At 37.9% G+C, this 18,303-nt stretch overlaps 1 protein-coding gene across 1 annotated transcript in view; it reads left to right on the top strand.

The window, feature by feature from the left end:
• Positions 1-18,303, top strand: part of LOC150084533 (SID1 transmembrane family member 1-like) — a 254,140-nt gene that overhangs the window by 183,413 nt on the left and 52,424 nt on the right. Inside the window, exon 11 of the mRNA XM_090376277.1 lies at positions 2,965-3,134. Within this exon, the coding sequence (XP_090232403.1) occupies positions 2,965-3,134 (170 nt within the window). The remainder of the gene's footprint in view (positions 1-2,964; positions 3,135-18,303) is intronic.

Consider the following 18,303-nt stretch of genomic DNA (forward strand, 5'->3'; position numbering starts at 1 on the left):
GTGGGGTGGTGCACCATCTTGCATGAATATGGTATCCTGAAGGCACCCACGTTGTTCCAGCTGTGGTATTGCAAAATTTGCTAACATTTCATAATATCACTGTCCAGTGACGGAACAGGTGCGGGGTCCAGTTGGTGTTACCTGTTCAAAAAAATATTGCCCAATCTTGAACGTGGCCGTAAATCCACACCACACTGTCACTTTTGGAGAATGCAATGGGACCTCTTGGATAACTGGAAGGTTTTCTGTTGCCCAAATGCGACAGTTATTATTATTATTTTATTATTATTACTAGCCATATAGTGTAAGGAAGCCTGAGGCTTATGCTGCACCAGCTAAAAAAAAAAAAATTCCGAATTACCCTGGGAGAGAGGGAGACAGAGAAGTAGAAGGGAATCACCAAGAAAGAGAATGATGATATCCAGCTCAGGACCCTGGGTGTGCCAAGCCCATACTCACCAGATGTTAGCCCCTGGGGTTAATTGTGCATATTCACTTGTATATTTAAGCAGAAGTGGGCTTTATCACTCCAAAGGATGTTGCATGGCCAAGTGATATCCACTGTCATTCATGCCAGAAACTGAAGTGTGTATGTGAAACAAATATCTGCATCACTATGCTTTAGCTGCTGTAGCATGTGCATCTTGTAAGGGTAGTACCGCAACACCTGACACATTACTAGCCTTATAGTGGAATATGGCATGTCTACTTTATGAGAAACAGCTAGCACACTTGTGCTACCACGTGGAGATTAGCATTAGATGACGCATATGATACAAGAAAGCAAGCTTAAGCAGCATTAGCCAAAAAAAAAAAAAAAAAAAACCCACTCCCATTTCACCCCTCTGTTTGTTCCAAATACCTGTCCAGCTAAGCCTTAAATTTATTTAGGCTATCAACTTCCACAACAAGGGATGGAAGTCTGTTCCACCAACCAACCACCTGCTGGCTAAAGGCAAATTTCCTCACATCTATCCTACAACTGTCTTTCCTCAATTTGAATTTACGCCCTCTCAGGTGATTATTTTTAGCAAGAGGAAAAATTCCATCAGAATTGAGCATGCTCAAACCATTCAAGGCTTTATACACCTCAATCAGGTCACCTTGCAGGGGCCTAGTCTCCAGACACTGTAATTTGCAAAACTTAAGCCTTTCTTCGTAAGAGTAACCCTTTGTTCCATTCACTAATCTTGTTGCCCTTCTCTGTACTCGCACAATCAAGTTAAAAACTACACTATATGACCAAGAATATCCACAAAGAAATTCACAAAGGGGTGGGGGATCAAAAGGTGACACAAGTAACTATAGACCTGTTAGTTTAATTTGTGGTCTGGGGAAAATAATGGAGTCACTGGTGAAAGAAGCATTGCAGGATCATCTAGACAAGAGTGCAGTAATAGTTAAGGCACAGCATGGGTTTGTTAAAGGGAGGTCCTGTCTAACCTATTTGATTGGATGTTATGATGTGGTCACAAAGGAACTGAATGCAAAAAATAATTTTGATATCATATACTTGGATTTCAGGAAAGCTTTTGATACTGTTGCACATGGAAGACTGCTGTATAAATCGGAGCGGTATGGTATTAAAGGCAAGTCGCTGCAATGGATAAAGGAAAAGTTGAGTGAGAGACGAGAGAGTGGCAATCAATGGACACTGCCCTTTGTGCACTGAGGTTATTAGTTGAGTTCCCCTGGGTTTGGTGCTGGACCCATTGTTGTTTTGTGTATTGATCAGTGATATTGATGAGGGTATATCAGGCTTAATGTCCAAGTTTGCAGATGATAAAAAAGTTGGCTGCTACAGTATGCTACTGCAACTGGATCTAGATAAGGTGGGCAAATGGACTGTAAAGTGGCAACTGAAGTTTAACATTGACAAATTCAAAATACTGCATATCGGTAGCAGTAGCCCAAGAGAAACATACCAACTGTGTGGTACCACACTCTGGGTACCACACAGTTGGTATACCACACAGCAGTCTTCCATGTGTTTTTCACCTGGGGGTACCCCCAGGTGAAAAACACCTGGGGGTAATTTTGCAGTCAGATATGAAGTTCGCTGACAGTGCAGACAGGCTGCCAGAGCAGGACCCATTGTACAAGACAGTGGTCAGGCCACACCTTAAGCACTGTGTAGAGTTTTGGAGGTCTCTAATTTTTGGAAAGATGTGGAGTTGCTAGATCGAGTACAGACAAGGGCAACAAGATTGGTGAGGGGAACAAAGGAGTGCTCTTACCAAGATAGGCTTTAGTTCTGCATATTGCAGCACCTGGAGTCTAGGTACATGCAAAGGGATCTATTGAGGTGTATAATGCCTTGAACAGGTTAAGCTGGCACACTATGGCCATAGTTGCTGATGCGTCTAAGAAATCTCTGAATCAACCAACCAACCAACAGGTTAAGCAGGCTCAATGCTCAGTTTTACAACTATCTTTACTCAATTTGAATCTATCTGCGATCAGGGTCTTAATCTGAGCAGGCAGAAGAATTTCACATTATACTCATTTGAATTATAAGAGATTTCTACTCTCATTTTGCTGTTTATGTTTAATAACAATAGCAAAATAAAGTCTTTCTTGTCCCACCCCATCCATGTGGTAAATTTCTTAGTATACTCTCCTTTGCAGTGATACATTGTTTACTTGAATACCATTTTGCTTTACTTCCACTTGTACTTTTATTTCAATGATTAATTTATGTAAAGAACTGCCAAACACCATGGGCTGCATTTATTCTTTGTTCCCTGCTGGCTTCAGTAACCAATGTTAATCATTCCTATGTAAGTTTAAGAGGAAAATTAAACAAAAAAAAAAAAAAAAGAAAATAAATAAAAAATAAAGCCAGAAAGAAAGATAGGAAATGACATTAGATAAACTAAATGAAATCTTATGCTTGCAGTAAATTAAATTCTCCCTTATCTTTGTATTTATATTTAATTATATAGATCTTTTCCCCCCCAACAGCAACCAATAGCCTTGCAAATGTGTTAGAAAGTGGAGAAAGTTCACGAAATAACAGTGCAGGTGATTCCACTTTGGTTAAAAGTTGTTCTTCAGATTCAGAGTCTATTGATGAAACTGATATTGACATGTTACATGATGCAGAACAAGAAAAAGATGTATTTCGGACAAAGGTAAGATTTTAATTTATTACAGTACTTTTGAGCAATAGATATTTTATAGAAAATTCAAATTTATGACTCTGAACATTTCAAGTTCTAATTGCAATAATAAGCTAAAATGTTGTCAGTAACTTTCTTTGAGCTTTCACTAAATCACCTTCATTATCAGTGTAACTAACAAGAATAATGTATTGATTTTAGGATATTATTTTTTTTGGGATATTATCCCTAACCTACAGTAAGTGAGATTATTTTGCACATAGCGCAAAGAGAGCAAACTTATCTGCGAAAAGATCTAAACCTCCCAAACACTTCCTAGTTCATTTCACAAATATAAGTGGTCTCAGTTCTAATCTCAGTGATATCCATTTTCACTTACAGTGTGCCAAACCCTATGTACTTTTTCTGGCAGAATCTCAGTTATCGGTTGATTCAGCCACTGCTTATCTCAGTTGCCCAAATTATTCACTGCATGATCCCTTTCGCTTCAGTGGTGGTTCTTGTGCATATGTCCGTTCCGATATTCCCTGCCAGAGACTTGGCAATTTGGAATCTCCTCTGCTTAAAATCTCTCTACCTCATTCTGTGAAATTCATCTGTTGTCTCTACTGGTCTCCCATCTCCACTAATCATTTGGAAGTCTTTGACTTCCTCTCTTTGCAACTTGACTTTCTCTCTTTGCAACTTGACTTTCTCCAGTCCAATTTTCCTTTCTGATTTTAATGTTTACAACTCCAGCTGGCTTCCGTTTTCTAGTCACACAGACCCAGCTGGTCGAAATGCTGAGGTTTTTGCAATTACTAATGACATTGCACAGATTGTCCATTTACCTACCAGAATACTGGACAAACCTAATGATACAGCCAACATGCTTGATCTTTTTCTCACAAACAACCCTTCTAAGTATACAGTCGAAGTGAGTGGTCCTTTAGGCATCTCAGATCAGAACTTGATGATTGTCTCTTCTCCAATTGAGCCTTTATCTCATGACTATTCCCAACCTCGTATTGTTTGGCATTAAAAGAATGCAAAATGGGATGACCTGCGAGATTTCTTTTCTTCTTTTCCTTGGTTGGATTACTGTTTCAAAAATTCTGATGTCAACGTTTTCTCAGATTGTGTCAGTGAAATTATTCTTGTAGGAATGGAATCCTTTATTCCACATTCCACTTTAAAATCTCCTCCTTTATCTAACCCTTGGTTTTCCTTTAAATGTGTTAAGGTTGTTCAAGAGAAGAATGTTGCATATCGTAATTGGCTTGTTTCCAATTCTTCAGTTTTATTTTCTGTCTATATCAAAGTTCACAACAATTGTGAAGCAGTTATTAATGAGTCCAAACTAGATTTTGAATAGCCTAGCTGTTCATTTTGATACCACTTGCTTCTTGTTCTAATGGTAGATAAGCATTTTGGTCTCTTTCCAAAGCTATTGGCCACAACTTTTGCCCATTTCTGCTCCAACCTCTGTCAAAACCAAATGGTTGTATTGTCACTTCAGCCAAGGATAAAGCTGACCTACTAGCCTCCCATTTTTCTTCCAACTCATGTATTAATGATCTTGGTAAAACACCTCCCACCATTTCCAACACGCTCCGTTCAATGCCTCCTGTGGTCTTCTGTCAAAAGGATGTCAGAAGGATTTTGACGAATCTTAATGCTAAGAAAGCTCCAGGTCCTGATGGTATTTCTCCGTTTGTTCTCAAAACCTGTGCTCCTGAACTTACTCCTGTTCTTTGATGCCTTTTTTCACTTTCTTATTCCAAAGGTGTTTTTCCTTTTGCTTGGAAATTTGCTGATATCCTTCTAGTTTCTAAAAAGGGTGGCAAATCCCTCCCATCCAATTATCGTCCCATTGAAATTACTTCTACTGTTTCTAAAGTAATGGAGAAATCAATTAACTGCCAACTCTTAAAACTATCTAGAAACCTTCCATCTGATCAACGATCGCCAGTATGGATTCCATCAGTACCGATCTACTGGTGATATTCCAGCTTATGTTACCCATTTATGGACAAATTCAGTGGAAAAGTTTGGTGAAACACAAGCAGATGCTGTTACATCTCAAAGGCTTTGGATCATGTTTGAAATAAAGGTCTTCTTAATAAGCTTCCAACTTATGGTTTGTCAACTGTTTTTTTGTAATTGGGTATCCAGATTTTTCTCTGGTGCTCACTGCAGGTGATGGTAGATGACTCCCTGTCTTCTAATTTCTCCACTGGTGTTCCCCATGATTCAGTTCTTTCTCCCACTCTTTTTCTTTTTGTATATTAATGACCTTCTTTGATTGACCAGAAATCTTCATAGTTTTGCTGATGATAGCACATTTCATTCCACCTTCTAGTTTGAGAAACCTTGCTTTGCTCGAACAGCTTCAACTTATCAAATATCCATTACCAATTCCTTAAATCATGATCTCCCAGTAATTATTCAGTGGGGCAAAAATAACTTAGTTGATTTCAATTCTTCTAAAACTCAGTCGTGTCTCTTTCAACTCTTGCAAAAAGGATTCTTCTGCTCCTATGCTTATTTTTGGTGACACTCCGGTTTCTAGGCTGGATGATATATGTCTTTTGGGGATTACCCTGACTTCTAATCTCTCTTGGCACAAGCACATAATATTTCTTCCTCTGCATCCAAAAAACTTGGTTTTGTCTTTTGCTCTTGGCATTACTTTTCTTCCAAACAGCTGTTCACTCTGTACAAATTGCAAATCTGCCCTATCGTGGAATATTGTTTCCTCATCTGGGGCAGTGCCCCCAAAACCTTTCTCAGGTTTGTAGATTCCATTCAGAAGAGGGCAGTTAGGTTAATTAATGACTCATCTCTAAGAGTCTCTCTACTCTCTGTCTCATAGATGTTCTGTTTCTGCTGCATGCCTTTTCTACAGATACTTCCATGGGCACTGTTCTTCTGAATTGGCTTCTGTAATTTCCACTCTCTTTTTCAAAACAGTCTGAACCTGTGCCACTAACATCCATTTACTGTCCAACTTCGAACTCACAGAACCAACTTTTCATCTTCCTTGTTTATTCATTCAACTGCCGTTTTCTGGAACAACCTTCCTTCGTACGTATTTCCTGAAAATTAGTCTACAGAAGTTCAAATCTAATGTCAAAAAATATTTTCTTTCATCTTCTCAACCTCCAGCCCATTCATGGTACTAAGTATTATAGGTTCTAATACCTCTTGTGTTTTGGGTCTTCATAAAAAAAAAACAAAAAAAAACAGTGCATCGTTATTTATGTTTGGTGAAGTAGATTTTCATTTGAAAATTATAAGTGACTGCAAATCTCAGAATTAGTTTTTTTGTTACAGTTGCATATACACTGCCTTTCCAATATTATCAGCACAGCTCCATTGGTAGTTGGTCACACCTTACCCAAGCACAATGTGTCATGCAACTGTAAATATACTTGTAAGCCTTTGAGGAGATAGCAGTATGATTGTGAATGCAAGATGCCACAATTGACAGAATCAGCAGACTTCCAGCACAGAATGATAATAGGGTGCCACATAAGCAAACAGTCTGTACTTGATATTTCAACAGTACTGAAGAACACTAAGTCAATGATTGCTGATGGGATCTGCAAATTTGAGCAAATTGGTGCTAAAATCATCATGAAATGACCTGGAAACCACCAGAGCTGAACAGTGAACCTTGAAGAAACCGATAACAATGTAAACAAAGCTCCATACTAAAACATTCAATCACTTATATCACATACTTGAATTTTTTTTTTTTTTTTTCTTTTAAATTGAAGCAACAGAATAATAAAACTATGGGATATTATTACAGGTAATGCCACTTATTGTTATCTACTACTTGCTGTAATCTGATATATTTCAAAACCAAATGCTACTAAAGTAGAACCTACTAATTTGTATTTTTTATGAGAGGAGGTGACTTGGAGTACTCATGTTTTATTGTTTTCTAATTCAACAGTGTGAAGGCCTAATCAACAAAAGTTTTATTGCATTTTATAATGGTTCCAAAACACAAGCATGTTTTTCTTTATTCAAGGAAAACAAATACAGTCCCAAAAAGAATGGCGATAGCCTTAGATGCTGATGTGCCATTAAACTTCCAATAACCAACCAACCAACCCAAAAAGAATTAAAAGTTGGGGAACCCTATCTATAATTTAGATCTTGAAGAATAATACCTTTCAGTTACAACTTTTGCCTCAACACTTTATATTGATGCAGGAGTCAGGAAAACAATGAATAATGCAAAAGATACAAAGTTTGATAATGCTATCTTAAGACTAAAACAAAGTCTAGGTAAAAATAATTACTCTATTGTGGAAAAAAAAGCTTTACAGTTCAGCAAAAAATTAAACTATCAACTAGAATTCAAGGCAAGCAGTGGGCTTGCATCATGGCATCTAGCAATTAGAAAGGGAATGAGAAAAGCTGTCAGTTGATCAGCCAACATGGACTTTTAGAATAAATTTTTAACATTAATGGAAAGAGGTTATGGAAAAGAAAATGTGTACATAGCTTCCAATTTCTGACTTTCAAAAAGTTGGTGATTTAGGCATTTGTAAGCAAAAGGAAAACTGGAGATTTTTGGGCTAAAATGGGAAAAATAGGAGTTATTTATTCATTTTTTTTTTTTCAAAGTTTATGAAATAAACCATGAAAAAAGCAGGAGGTTTTTAAACTCCACACTCCCCTGGAAATTAAATGTCACTGCCAAAATATAAATTTTTTTTAAATTAAAAAAAAAAATTTTTTTTAATTAAAACACAGCCATAGGAAGATTGTTTACCAGTATAGTATGCTTTTAAACTTGCTTAAACTTTGCCTTTTAAACTATCTGTGGATTTCTCTGAATATCCACAGATAGTTTAAAAGGGTTAATTCGAGCTGATTTTGATTACTTCAAGAAAGATTATTTCAGACTTGAACCTCTTCAGAAATGTTGAATTAAACTTTTGTTCATAACAATGGCCCTGATGTTTTGATATGGCTGTCAGGAGCATTTTCAAAGCTGGAGGAAAAAAGGAGCTTTACTCAGTTTTTGTTTTTCTCACCACAATGAATATCCTCTCAAACTCCACATTACTATAAGCCAAGCATGACTTGGAATAATTTGTCAGTTCCCCAACCATAGACCACTATATATCAGTTCTTTCTTCCTTCAGTAGTGTCAGGTAGATTCTCACACTGAAACTGACAGAATTTTTTCTGCAAAATGTCTATTGCTTCATCCGTTTCTTTATCTTTAATGATGCCAAAAAATACTGGAACCTTGTCCACAAAAAACAAGTTTAAATTTGAAAATGATGCAATGCCAAGTGATGAAATTTGTGCTATCTCAGGATTTATAAGAACATTTTTTCCTTGTAAACTTGTGCACCATGTAGTGATAAAGTACTTCCTCATGAAAAGAACAGAACCTTCTCTTGTTTTAAAGTCCACAAAATTTCTCCTTGCTAGTAGAAATGCTTTCCTTTGACTAAGTCAGAATCATTACCATATTGGAAGTGGAAGATTTGAAAATGGTTAGAAATAAATTCATTTAAAATAAATCTGAAAGAATCTGTAATAACCTCAGTACATGGTTGCAAGGTTTGTTGGACTGATTGATGTGAGGTATGTTGGATTGAAGATCTGTATTTGAATTTTCAAACGTTGGCATAAAATTTAAGAAGGAAATTGCTTTTTCAAACCAGAAGAGAGGAACATGACCAGACATTCTTCATATGTGGTGGAGATAACATGTCTAGTGTTATCCCTTTGGCCTGTTTCGGATTGTTTATTGGAAGTCTGCAATTCAGAACTTCTTTTTCTTGGAAGTTCATTAATTTTTCTTCTTTCAAAACTTCTTTTTCTTGGAAGTTCATTAATTTTTCTTCTTTCAAAACTTCTTTTTCTTGGAAGTTCATTAATTTTTCTTCTTTCAAAACTTCTTTTGGATCATGAACTGGTTTTGGATATAATTCAGCATTAATTGAAAAGAGTTAGTTACTTTTCAGAGTTACCAAATTGAAAAGTGCTCGTATTGCTTTTCTAACCACTACTAACCTCTTCGTTTTACACATTTGTCAGCAGTTGCCATTGTTCTACCACTCTAGTCACACAGGTGCTTCAATTTTTTTTTTTTTTTTTTACTTGATGGCATGGATCAATTGAAATTTTTTAAATCTCTCTTTCCATTTTAGCACCTCTTTCTAGATAGTACTAAATTTCCACCAATTTTCTATCCACTTTCCCAGAAACGCATGCAGCATACAAATTAATAGAATGAAAGGACAGCATTATTACTGCAAAATATTTGATTTCTTATTTTAATATGTTTCCATACTCCAGGTTTTAGGGCTACTATAACAGGTGAGTTATCAACTCAAAGTGTTAGATAGTGTTTTGAATAAATCCTACATGCTTTTGTGGTTATTCAGAATATTATGTCCAGTGTTTACTAGATCGTATGTATGCTTAGCTTAATTTTCAGCACTCACCTCATAGTAATCCACTTAGCTGGTGGAGAGTTTTACCACATACATAGTGGTTATAGGATTCTAATAACTTACAGGGATTATGGATTTAAAACTAAGTTATGGGCTATAAAAAATTTTTAAGAAAGGAAAGTGCACCTTCCGTTCTATGGTTGCCTAATTAAATTAAATTAAATGAAGAAAAATAGAAGCTAATAGTTGCACACGAGCGACTTTCGAGATTCCTCGTCTTCAGTTAGCTGTAGTGGGAGGGGGGGGAGGAAAGAGAGCACGCTTGTGTTATATACGGGGTCCCGAAATGCATTTCAGTGCACGTGGAAACTTAATACATGCTAAATTCTAAATGGGGGAGAAATTGGCGAGAATCTTTTTGTTTAACACGTTGAGTGATGTATGGCGCTTAAACCATTCGATGACAAGGGCTTCGTTTTCAAGGATTTTGTAGCTAGAATTTAATGTAACTACTGTGATGGCTGAATCGATGAGTGGGTTGTGATTTTGAGATTGGACGTGTTGTGTTAGTTCTGTACTTGCTGAATTAGTTTTGAAGCTATTAAAGTGGTACTATGCACGTGTGTTGGAAATTTTTGATGTCCCGAATTTTGCTGTTGTACTGCCTATGTAACATGCTTGGCAATCTGATTGGCACCTGATCAAATATATAATGTTGTTGTAATCTTGTGTCTCGTACTCGTGTGTTGTCTTGTATGAATTGAATTTGGAACTTAATTTGTTATAAGATGTGAATATTAATTTGATATCTGTATTTTTAAAAATCTGTTGAAGTCTTCTAGCGTATTGTTGATGATATGGGAGCGCGATAATAGGTTTGTGTATCTTATTCTTGTTCATGTGGTTAATAATTTTGTTTGTGTTATTAGTGTTATTATGAACTTTGGTGATGGTTTCTTTTATTAGTTGTGATGGGTATTTTCTGTCGATGAATTTTTTGGTGAGGTATTGCAATTCTACAGATAGGTCTGTTTGTGTGTGACTATATTTTACAGCGTTGTATACCTGGTTGTATAGAACTGCTTTTTTTGATGTATAGAGGGTGGTGTGAGTGGTAATGTAAGAATTTACCTGTATGTGTGTTTTTTCTGTATGTTTTGGTGCCTAAAGATGTGCTTATTTTGTATACAGTGAGGTTTAGAAAATTAATTTTATTATTGGTAAATTTGACTCTTTCATGTGTTGTGTTAAAGGTGTTCAGTAAAGTATCGATGGTAGTTCTGTTGCCTATTAAGAGGACGTCATCTGCATACCTCATGTATAGTTTAATTCCTAGGGGAAAGGGTTGGAGAATTTTTTCTTCGATAGATGCGAGGTAGATCTCAGATAAAGGGGCAGAGATACCGAGGCCTATGGGAAGGCCAAAAATTTGTTCGTAGATGTTATTTTGGAATTTAAATTGTTTGGCGTCAAGTAACAGTGATGTGAGTTCTAAAATGTCATTAATGTTTAAGTCGGTACGTTTTGTTAATGTGTCGTTTTTAATTAATAGTTCTTTAAGGGCCAGTAGCATGGATTCGATGTGCACGTTTGTGTATAGGGAGACGATGTCGAAGGACGCAAGAATATCGTTTTCAGATATGGTTATGGAAGTTATATATTCGTGTGCTTGTTTAGTATTGTAGACCCTGAACTGGGAAAATCTCATTAAAGGTGAAATAATTTTGACGAGGAATATGGATAGGTTAGCATAGGCAGACTGTTTATAGGAAACGATGGGCCTTAAAGGATAATCTTGTTTATGGAGTTTGACTATTCCAAAAATGTGTAGGAGAATGTTACTGCATATGCCTATAGCTAACTGAAGACGAGGAATCTCGAAAGTCGCTTGTGCGTGACTATTAGCTTCTATTTTTCTTAATTTAATTTAATTTAATTTAATTAGGCAACCATAGAATGGAAGGTGCACTTTCCTTTCTTAAAAATTTTTTATAGCCCATAACTTAGTTTTAAACCCATAATCCCTGTAAGTTATTAGAATCCTATAACCACTATGTATGTGGTAAAACTCTCCACCAGCTAAGCAGATTACTATGAGGTGAGTGCTGAAAATTAAGCTAAGCTATCAGAATGTCTTATAATGGGAGATTTTAACTTCCCAGATATTGACTGGATAAACCCAATTCACAAAGGGGGATCGAGTAATTACAGACCAGTAATCACACGAGTAATTACAGACCAGTTTAACTTCTGTTCCGGGTAAAATAATGGAGTCACTGGTTAAAGATGCATTGCAGGATCATCTAGACAAGACTGCAGCAATAATTCAGACACAGCATGAGTTTGTTAAGGGAAAGTCTTGTGTGACAAATTTGATAGGATATTATGATGTGGTTACAAAGGACCTGGATGCAAAAAATAATTTTGATATCATATATTTGGATTTCAGGAAAGCTTTTGACACTGTTGCGCATGGAAGACTATTGTACAAATTGGAGTAGAATGGTATTAAGGGTAAGTTGCTACAATGGATAAAAGGATGGTTAAGTGGGAGAAGACAGAGGGTGGTAATCAATGGGTGCTGCTCTTCTTGGACTAATGTTATTATTGGAGTCCCACAGGGTTCGGTGTTAGGTCCACTGTTGTTTTGTATATTTATCAATGATATTGATGAAGGTATATCAGGCTTAATGTCGAAGTTTGCAGATGATACAAAGGTTGGCAGGGTTGTTAATGACAGTAATGGCAGTGTGCTACTGCAACAGGATCTAGATAATTTGGGCAGATGGGCTAAGAAGTGGCAACTGAAGTTTAACCTTGACAAATGCAAGGTACTACATATGGGTAGAAGTAACCCCAGAGAAACGTACCAACTGTGTGGTATTACACTTAAGGTGGTAGAAAATGAAAAAAGACCTGGGAGTAATTGTGCAGTCAGATATGAAATTTTCTGAGCAATGCAGACAGGCTTCCAGGGCAGGTCATGGGGTTTTGTCAATGATATATAGGAATTTTGCTAGCAGGGAAAAGGAGATGATTATCCTTCTGTATAAGGCAATGGTCAGGCCACGCCTTGAGTACTGCGTACAGGTCTGGAGGCCTCATTTTAGGAAGGATGTAGATTTGCTTGAGCGTGTACAGAGAAGGGCAACAAGATTGGTGAGAGGAATGAAGGGATCCTCTTACCAAGAGAGGCTTAAATTCTGTAAATTGCAGTGGCTGGAGACTAGGCACCTGCGCGGTGATCTGATTGAGGTGTATAAGGCCTTGAATGGGTTGAGCACGCTGAATTCTGATGGGATCCTTCCACTTGTTCAGATTACCAACCTAAGGGGGCATAAATTCAAATTAAGAAAAGACAGATGTAGATTAGATGTGCGGAAATTTGCCTTTAGCCAGCGGGTGGTTAATTGCTGGAACAAACTTCCATCTGTCGTTGTGGAAGTTGATAGGTTGAATAAATTTAAGGAGGAACTGGACATGCATGTGGAGGGAATGGTGTGATTTTTTTTTTTTTGGCTGATGCTGCATAAGCTCATACACTTGCTTTCTTGCATTAAATGCCACTGCTACTACTACTACTACTACTACTACTATACATACGATCTAGTTATTACATTACAGCACATAAGGACTCCTTAAAAAATCATGATTCCAGTGTTTACTCCATAGTTACCTTCCAGTTATGTCATTGAGAATAAGCACCTTTTGATGTATCAGATTTTGTTTTTTTTAAATTATAGAAGATCATCACCATGGATCACAGTTTGGAATAACTTTGATTACTGCCATCTATAGCAATCAAAGATCAAAATCAAATGGCCCATTTTTTCAGTGCCATTGCCACCTGCAATTTCACTAACAGTGCTTGTTGTGTTCTTCCACAACCATATATTTATTTTAGCTATTGTGCTGTCAGGAAAAATATAAGGTGGTGCTGATAAATTCTTAGTATGTAATAGAAAGAAAAAGATTATCCAATTATATACATAGTTTATTCAGCCTTAGCATTAGTAGTGGCATATGATGCAAGAAAGCATCATATGCCACATCAAAAAAAAAAAAAAAAAAAAAAAAAAATTCTATTTCACATTATCCATTCACTCCAAATGTTTGTCCAGTTCTTGAATTTATTTAAGCTATCAACTTCCAAAATGACAGATGGAAATTTGTTCCAACAAACTTCCATCAGCAGGTGGCTAAAGGCAAATTACCACACATCTGTTCTGCAACTCTCTTTCCTCAATTTGAATTTATGCCCCTTCAAGTGCGTAATCTGAGCAAGAGGAAGAATTGTATCAGCATTGAGCTTGCTCAAACCATTCAAAGCCTTATACACCTCAATCAGATCACCTCACAGGTGCCTAGTCTCCAGATGGTGCAATTTGCAGAACTGTAGCCTTTATTGTTAATAGCATCCCTTTTGTTTCCCTCGCCAATTTTGTTACCCTTCTTTGTACTCATTCCATCTACCCACATGTTTCCTACAATGAGGCCTCCAGACCTGTATACAGTACTCAATTCGAATCCATTCCCTAATTTTGTTGCACTTCTCTGTACTCGTCCCAGCAGCTCTACATCCTTCTTGAAATGAGGCCTCCAGACCTGTATACAGTACTCAAGGTGTGGTCTAACCATTGCCTTATACAAGGGGATATTCACCTCCTTATCTCTGCAAGAAAAATTCCTGTATATCATTGACAAGACACCATGAGCTACTCTTGCAGCTCGTCTGCACTGCTCAGAGAAATTCATATCTGCCTGCACAATTACCCCCAGGTCCTTTTCATTCTCTACCACTGTCAGTGTAGTACCACAGAGTTGATACGTTGCTCTGGGGTTACTGTTTCCCATATGTAGTACTTTACATTTGTCAATGTTAAACTTCATTTGCCACCTCTCAGCCCATCTGCTCAACCTTTCCAGATCCTGTTGCAGCAGCATAGCATCAGTAGTGTCCTTAACAACCCTGCCAACCTTTGTATCGTCTGCAAACTTGGACATTAAGCTTGATATACCATCATCAATATCATTTATAAATACAGAAAACAACAATGGACACAACACTGAACCCTGAGGAACTCCACTAATAACATTAGTCCACGTTGAGCAGTGTCCATTGATTACCACTCTGTCTTCTGCCACTCAACCATCCCTTTATCCATAGCAGCTATTTGCCTCCAGTGCCACACTGCTCCAATTTGTGGAGCAGTCTTCCATGCGCAACAGTATCAAAAGCCTTTCTAAGACCCAAATATATAATATCAAAGTTATTCCCTGCATCCAGTTCTTTTGTGACTGCATCATAGTATCCAATCAAATTGGTCAGACAAGACCTGCCCTTAACAAAACCATGCTGTGTCTGAGCTATAACTGAATTCTTGTCTAGATGATCCTGCAGTGCTTCTTTAACCAGTGCCTCCATTAATTTTCCTGGAACCGAAGTTAAACTAACAGGTCTATAATTACTTGTGTCAGCCTTTGATCCTCCTTTGTGAATTGGGGTTACATTTGCAAATCTCCAGTCTATGGGTACCTCCCCTGAGTCCAAAGAAGCTCTCATAATTATGGCTAGGGGTTTGCTTACTTCCTTTGCTGCCTCCTTTAATATAAGTAAATAGATCCCATCCACCCCGGGTGCCTTTTTTATGTTTATCCTCAACAATTTCTCCTCCACTTTCCTCTCAGTTATTAGAAAATCATCTAGCTCACTGCCAATGTTTACTTCACCTACGACATTCCCCTTCCTGAATAACTCCTCATGTGTGAATGTAGATGCAAAATACTTGTTTAGTTTGTTAGCCTCCTGAGCAGGATCCTCAACTGTCGAACCATCAACATCCAGTGGACCAATCTGATTCATCCCTTTCCTTCTTGAGTTTAAATAGGTAAAGAACTCTTTTCTGTTTTTCTTTGCATCCTTTGCCAAGGATTTCTCGTAATCTGCCTTTGCCTGCCTAATCTCCTTTATGACTTGGTTACAGACCAACTTATATCTAACCTAGGCTTCCATGTCACCCATTAATTTGTATGTATCCCATGCATTTTTCTTCTCTGCCATATGTCTCATTAGTTCATCTGACAACTATTTAGGCCTGAACCTTGAACAATATTTCTTGGTTGGTATGTAAAGCCTTGTAGCTTCCAAGATTAGTTCCTTGAATGCTTCCCATTTTGAATTTGCTGTTGGTAACATCATCAGTTGGTCCCACTGTATAGAATTTAAATACTGTCTCAGACCATCATAGTCACCTTTACGAAAGCAAAAACCCTTCCCTTTACCCCTGATGGTAGTTACCTCCTTGAGTAAATCCCACTTCAGCACACTGTGATCACTGCCACCTAGTGGTTCCTTTATCTGCAGATTCTTAATGCATGAAGAATCACTACTGATAATCAGATCAAGAGTATTACTCCCTCTAGTTGCCTCCCGAACATGCTGGTGTAGAAAACAATCATCCACAAAAGCCTTGCTAGGGTGTGAGTGACCAACCCACAAATTCCGGTCAATATCTGGGAAATTAAAATCCCCCATTATAAGACTCTCTGATTTACTGGCCCATTCTATTTCCCTGTACAGTATCTTATTATACTCATCAGAGTCATTAGGCCTATAGCACACTCCTACTCTCAATTTTGATTTACCTATGCTTATGTCACACCAAACTGACTCGACACTGCCCTGTCCATCGATGTTGACTGGTTTCACTTCCTTGGATTTTATGTGTTTTTTTTAACTAATAGCATAACCCCTCCTCCCTTCCTTACCTGTCTATTCTTTCTGTAGACGTTGTACTCGCCAAATTCCAGTTCTGCATTCCTTATATCTGTGTGACACCACGTCTCTGATATCCCAACAATATCTGCCTTTGATGTTTTGAGCAATACCTCAAATTCATCAAATTTATTTACTAAACTCCTAGCATAGGTGTACACGCAAGTATACATGCACCTGTTTCTATTCTTAGCTACCCTAACACAACCCATGTGTTTACTTGTACCGCAATGACTTCCAGCAGTCTCTGAAATATCCTGCATCTTGTTTTTCAGGCTTCTGCTCATTCCAATAGAAGCAGTGCAAGAATCTCTTTCACCTCTGCCAGTGGCTACTGTTAATCTATTAGTCTGTCTCCCCCCAAGCTAGCAGTTTTCCGACCCACCTAACACTGCCTCGATAGCATCAGCAAATATTCTTGCACCCTTTCTATTTAAGTGTATCCCATCCCTGTAGAAGCAATCTCTCCTGTTAACAAGTACAGTCCAGGCTGAAAAAAATTCTACCCCTTGAGCCTTGCAGAATCTTTCCAGGGCCAAATTGATCGACAAGGCTCTCATCATATACTCCATCCTATCGTGTCTGGGCAGAATTGCAGACACTTTCAAATTCAACCCTACTTCATGGCTTTTTTTCAACAGTGACCTGTACTTGTTAAGTAATTCTACTGGTCTCCTACTCTTAATATCATTAGTGCCAACATGTACAACTATACTTTTGTGCCCTTAAAAGATGATATCCGCTCTACATCGTCATCAACCTTTGCCCCTGGCAGACATACCCTGGTCCTCTTCCACTTATCCTTTTCACAAAGCATGTTCCCCAATTCCCTGACAATAGAGTCACCAACAACTACCAGTTCCTGTGGGACCAGCGCATTATGCCTTGGGGGGTGCCTCTGTGTTGCAAGATGACCAAGTGCAAGCTCTGGCGTTGATGTGGGCAACTGAGAGCTTGATGGGGCCCTCAATTTATTTCCTTCGAGGGCATCCACCCTGTCCTTCAAGGTCTCATATAGGCCCATAACAACGCTGAGTTGTCGCCTAATTTCCTTGCACTCCTTGCATCGTGGTCACACAAAGACATCCCCCATGGCAGTATCATGTCCTGTACCCGATTGCTCCGCAAACATATGGCAGATAAGAAAAATGCACGGGATACATATAAATTAGCACGTGACACAGAAGCCTATGATAGATATAAGCTGGTCTGTAACCAAGTCACAAAGGAGATTAGGCAGGCAAAGGCAGATTATGAGAAATCCTTGGGAAAAAATGCAAAGAAAAACAGAAAAGAGTTCTTTACCTATGTAAACTCTATAAGGAAAGGGATGAATCAGATTGGTCCACTGGATATTGATGGTTCAGCAGTTGAGGTCCTGCTCAGGTGGCTATCAAAATAAATGAGTATTTTGCATCTACATTCACACATGAGGAGTTATTCAGGAAGGAGAATGCCAGAGGTGAAGTAAACTCTAGCAGTGAGCTAGATGATTTTGTAATAACTGAGAGGAAAGTGGAGGAGAAATTGTTGAGGATAAACATAAAAAAGGCACCTGGGTTGGATGGGATCTATCCTGTTATATTAAAGGAGGCAGCAAAGGAAGTAAGCAAACCCTTAGCCATAATTATAAGAGTTTCTTTGGACTCAGGGGAGATACCCATGGACTGGAGATGGGCAAATGTGACCCCAATTCACAAAGTAGGATGAAAGGCTGACACAAGTAATTATAGACTTGTGAGTTTAACTTCTGTTCCAGGAAAATTAATGGAGGCACTGGTTAAAGAAGCACTGCAGGATCATCTAGACAAGAATTCAGTTATAGCTTGGACACAGCATGGTTTTGTTAAGGGAAAGTCTTGCCTGGCCAATTTGATTGGATACTATGATGCTGTCACAAAATAACTGGATGCAGGTAATGACTTTGATATTATATATTTGGATCTTAGAAAGGCTTTTGATACTGTTGCACATGGAAGACTGCCGCACAAAT

The sequence above is a fragment of the Mastigoproctus giganteus genome, chromosome 6 (genome assembly GCF_048544385.1).
Source record: "Mastigoproctus giganteus isolate SK-2022 chromosome 6, ASM4854438v1, whole genome shotgun sequence".
NCBI classification, from domain to species: Eukaryota; Metazoa; Arthropoda; class Arachnida; order Uropygi; family Thelyphonidae; genus Mastigoproctus; species Mastigoproctus giganteus.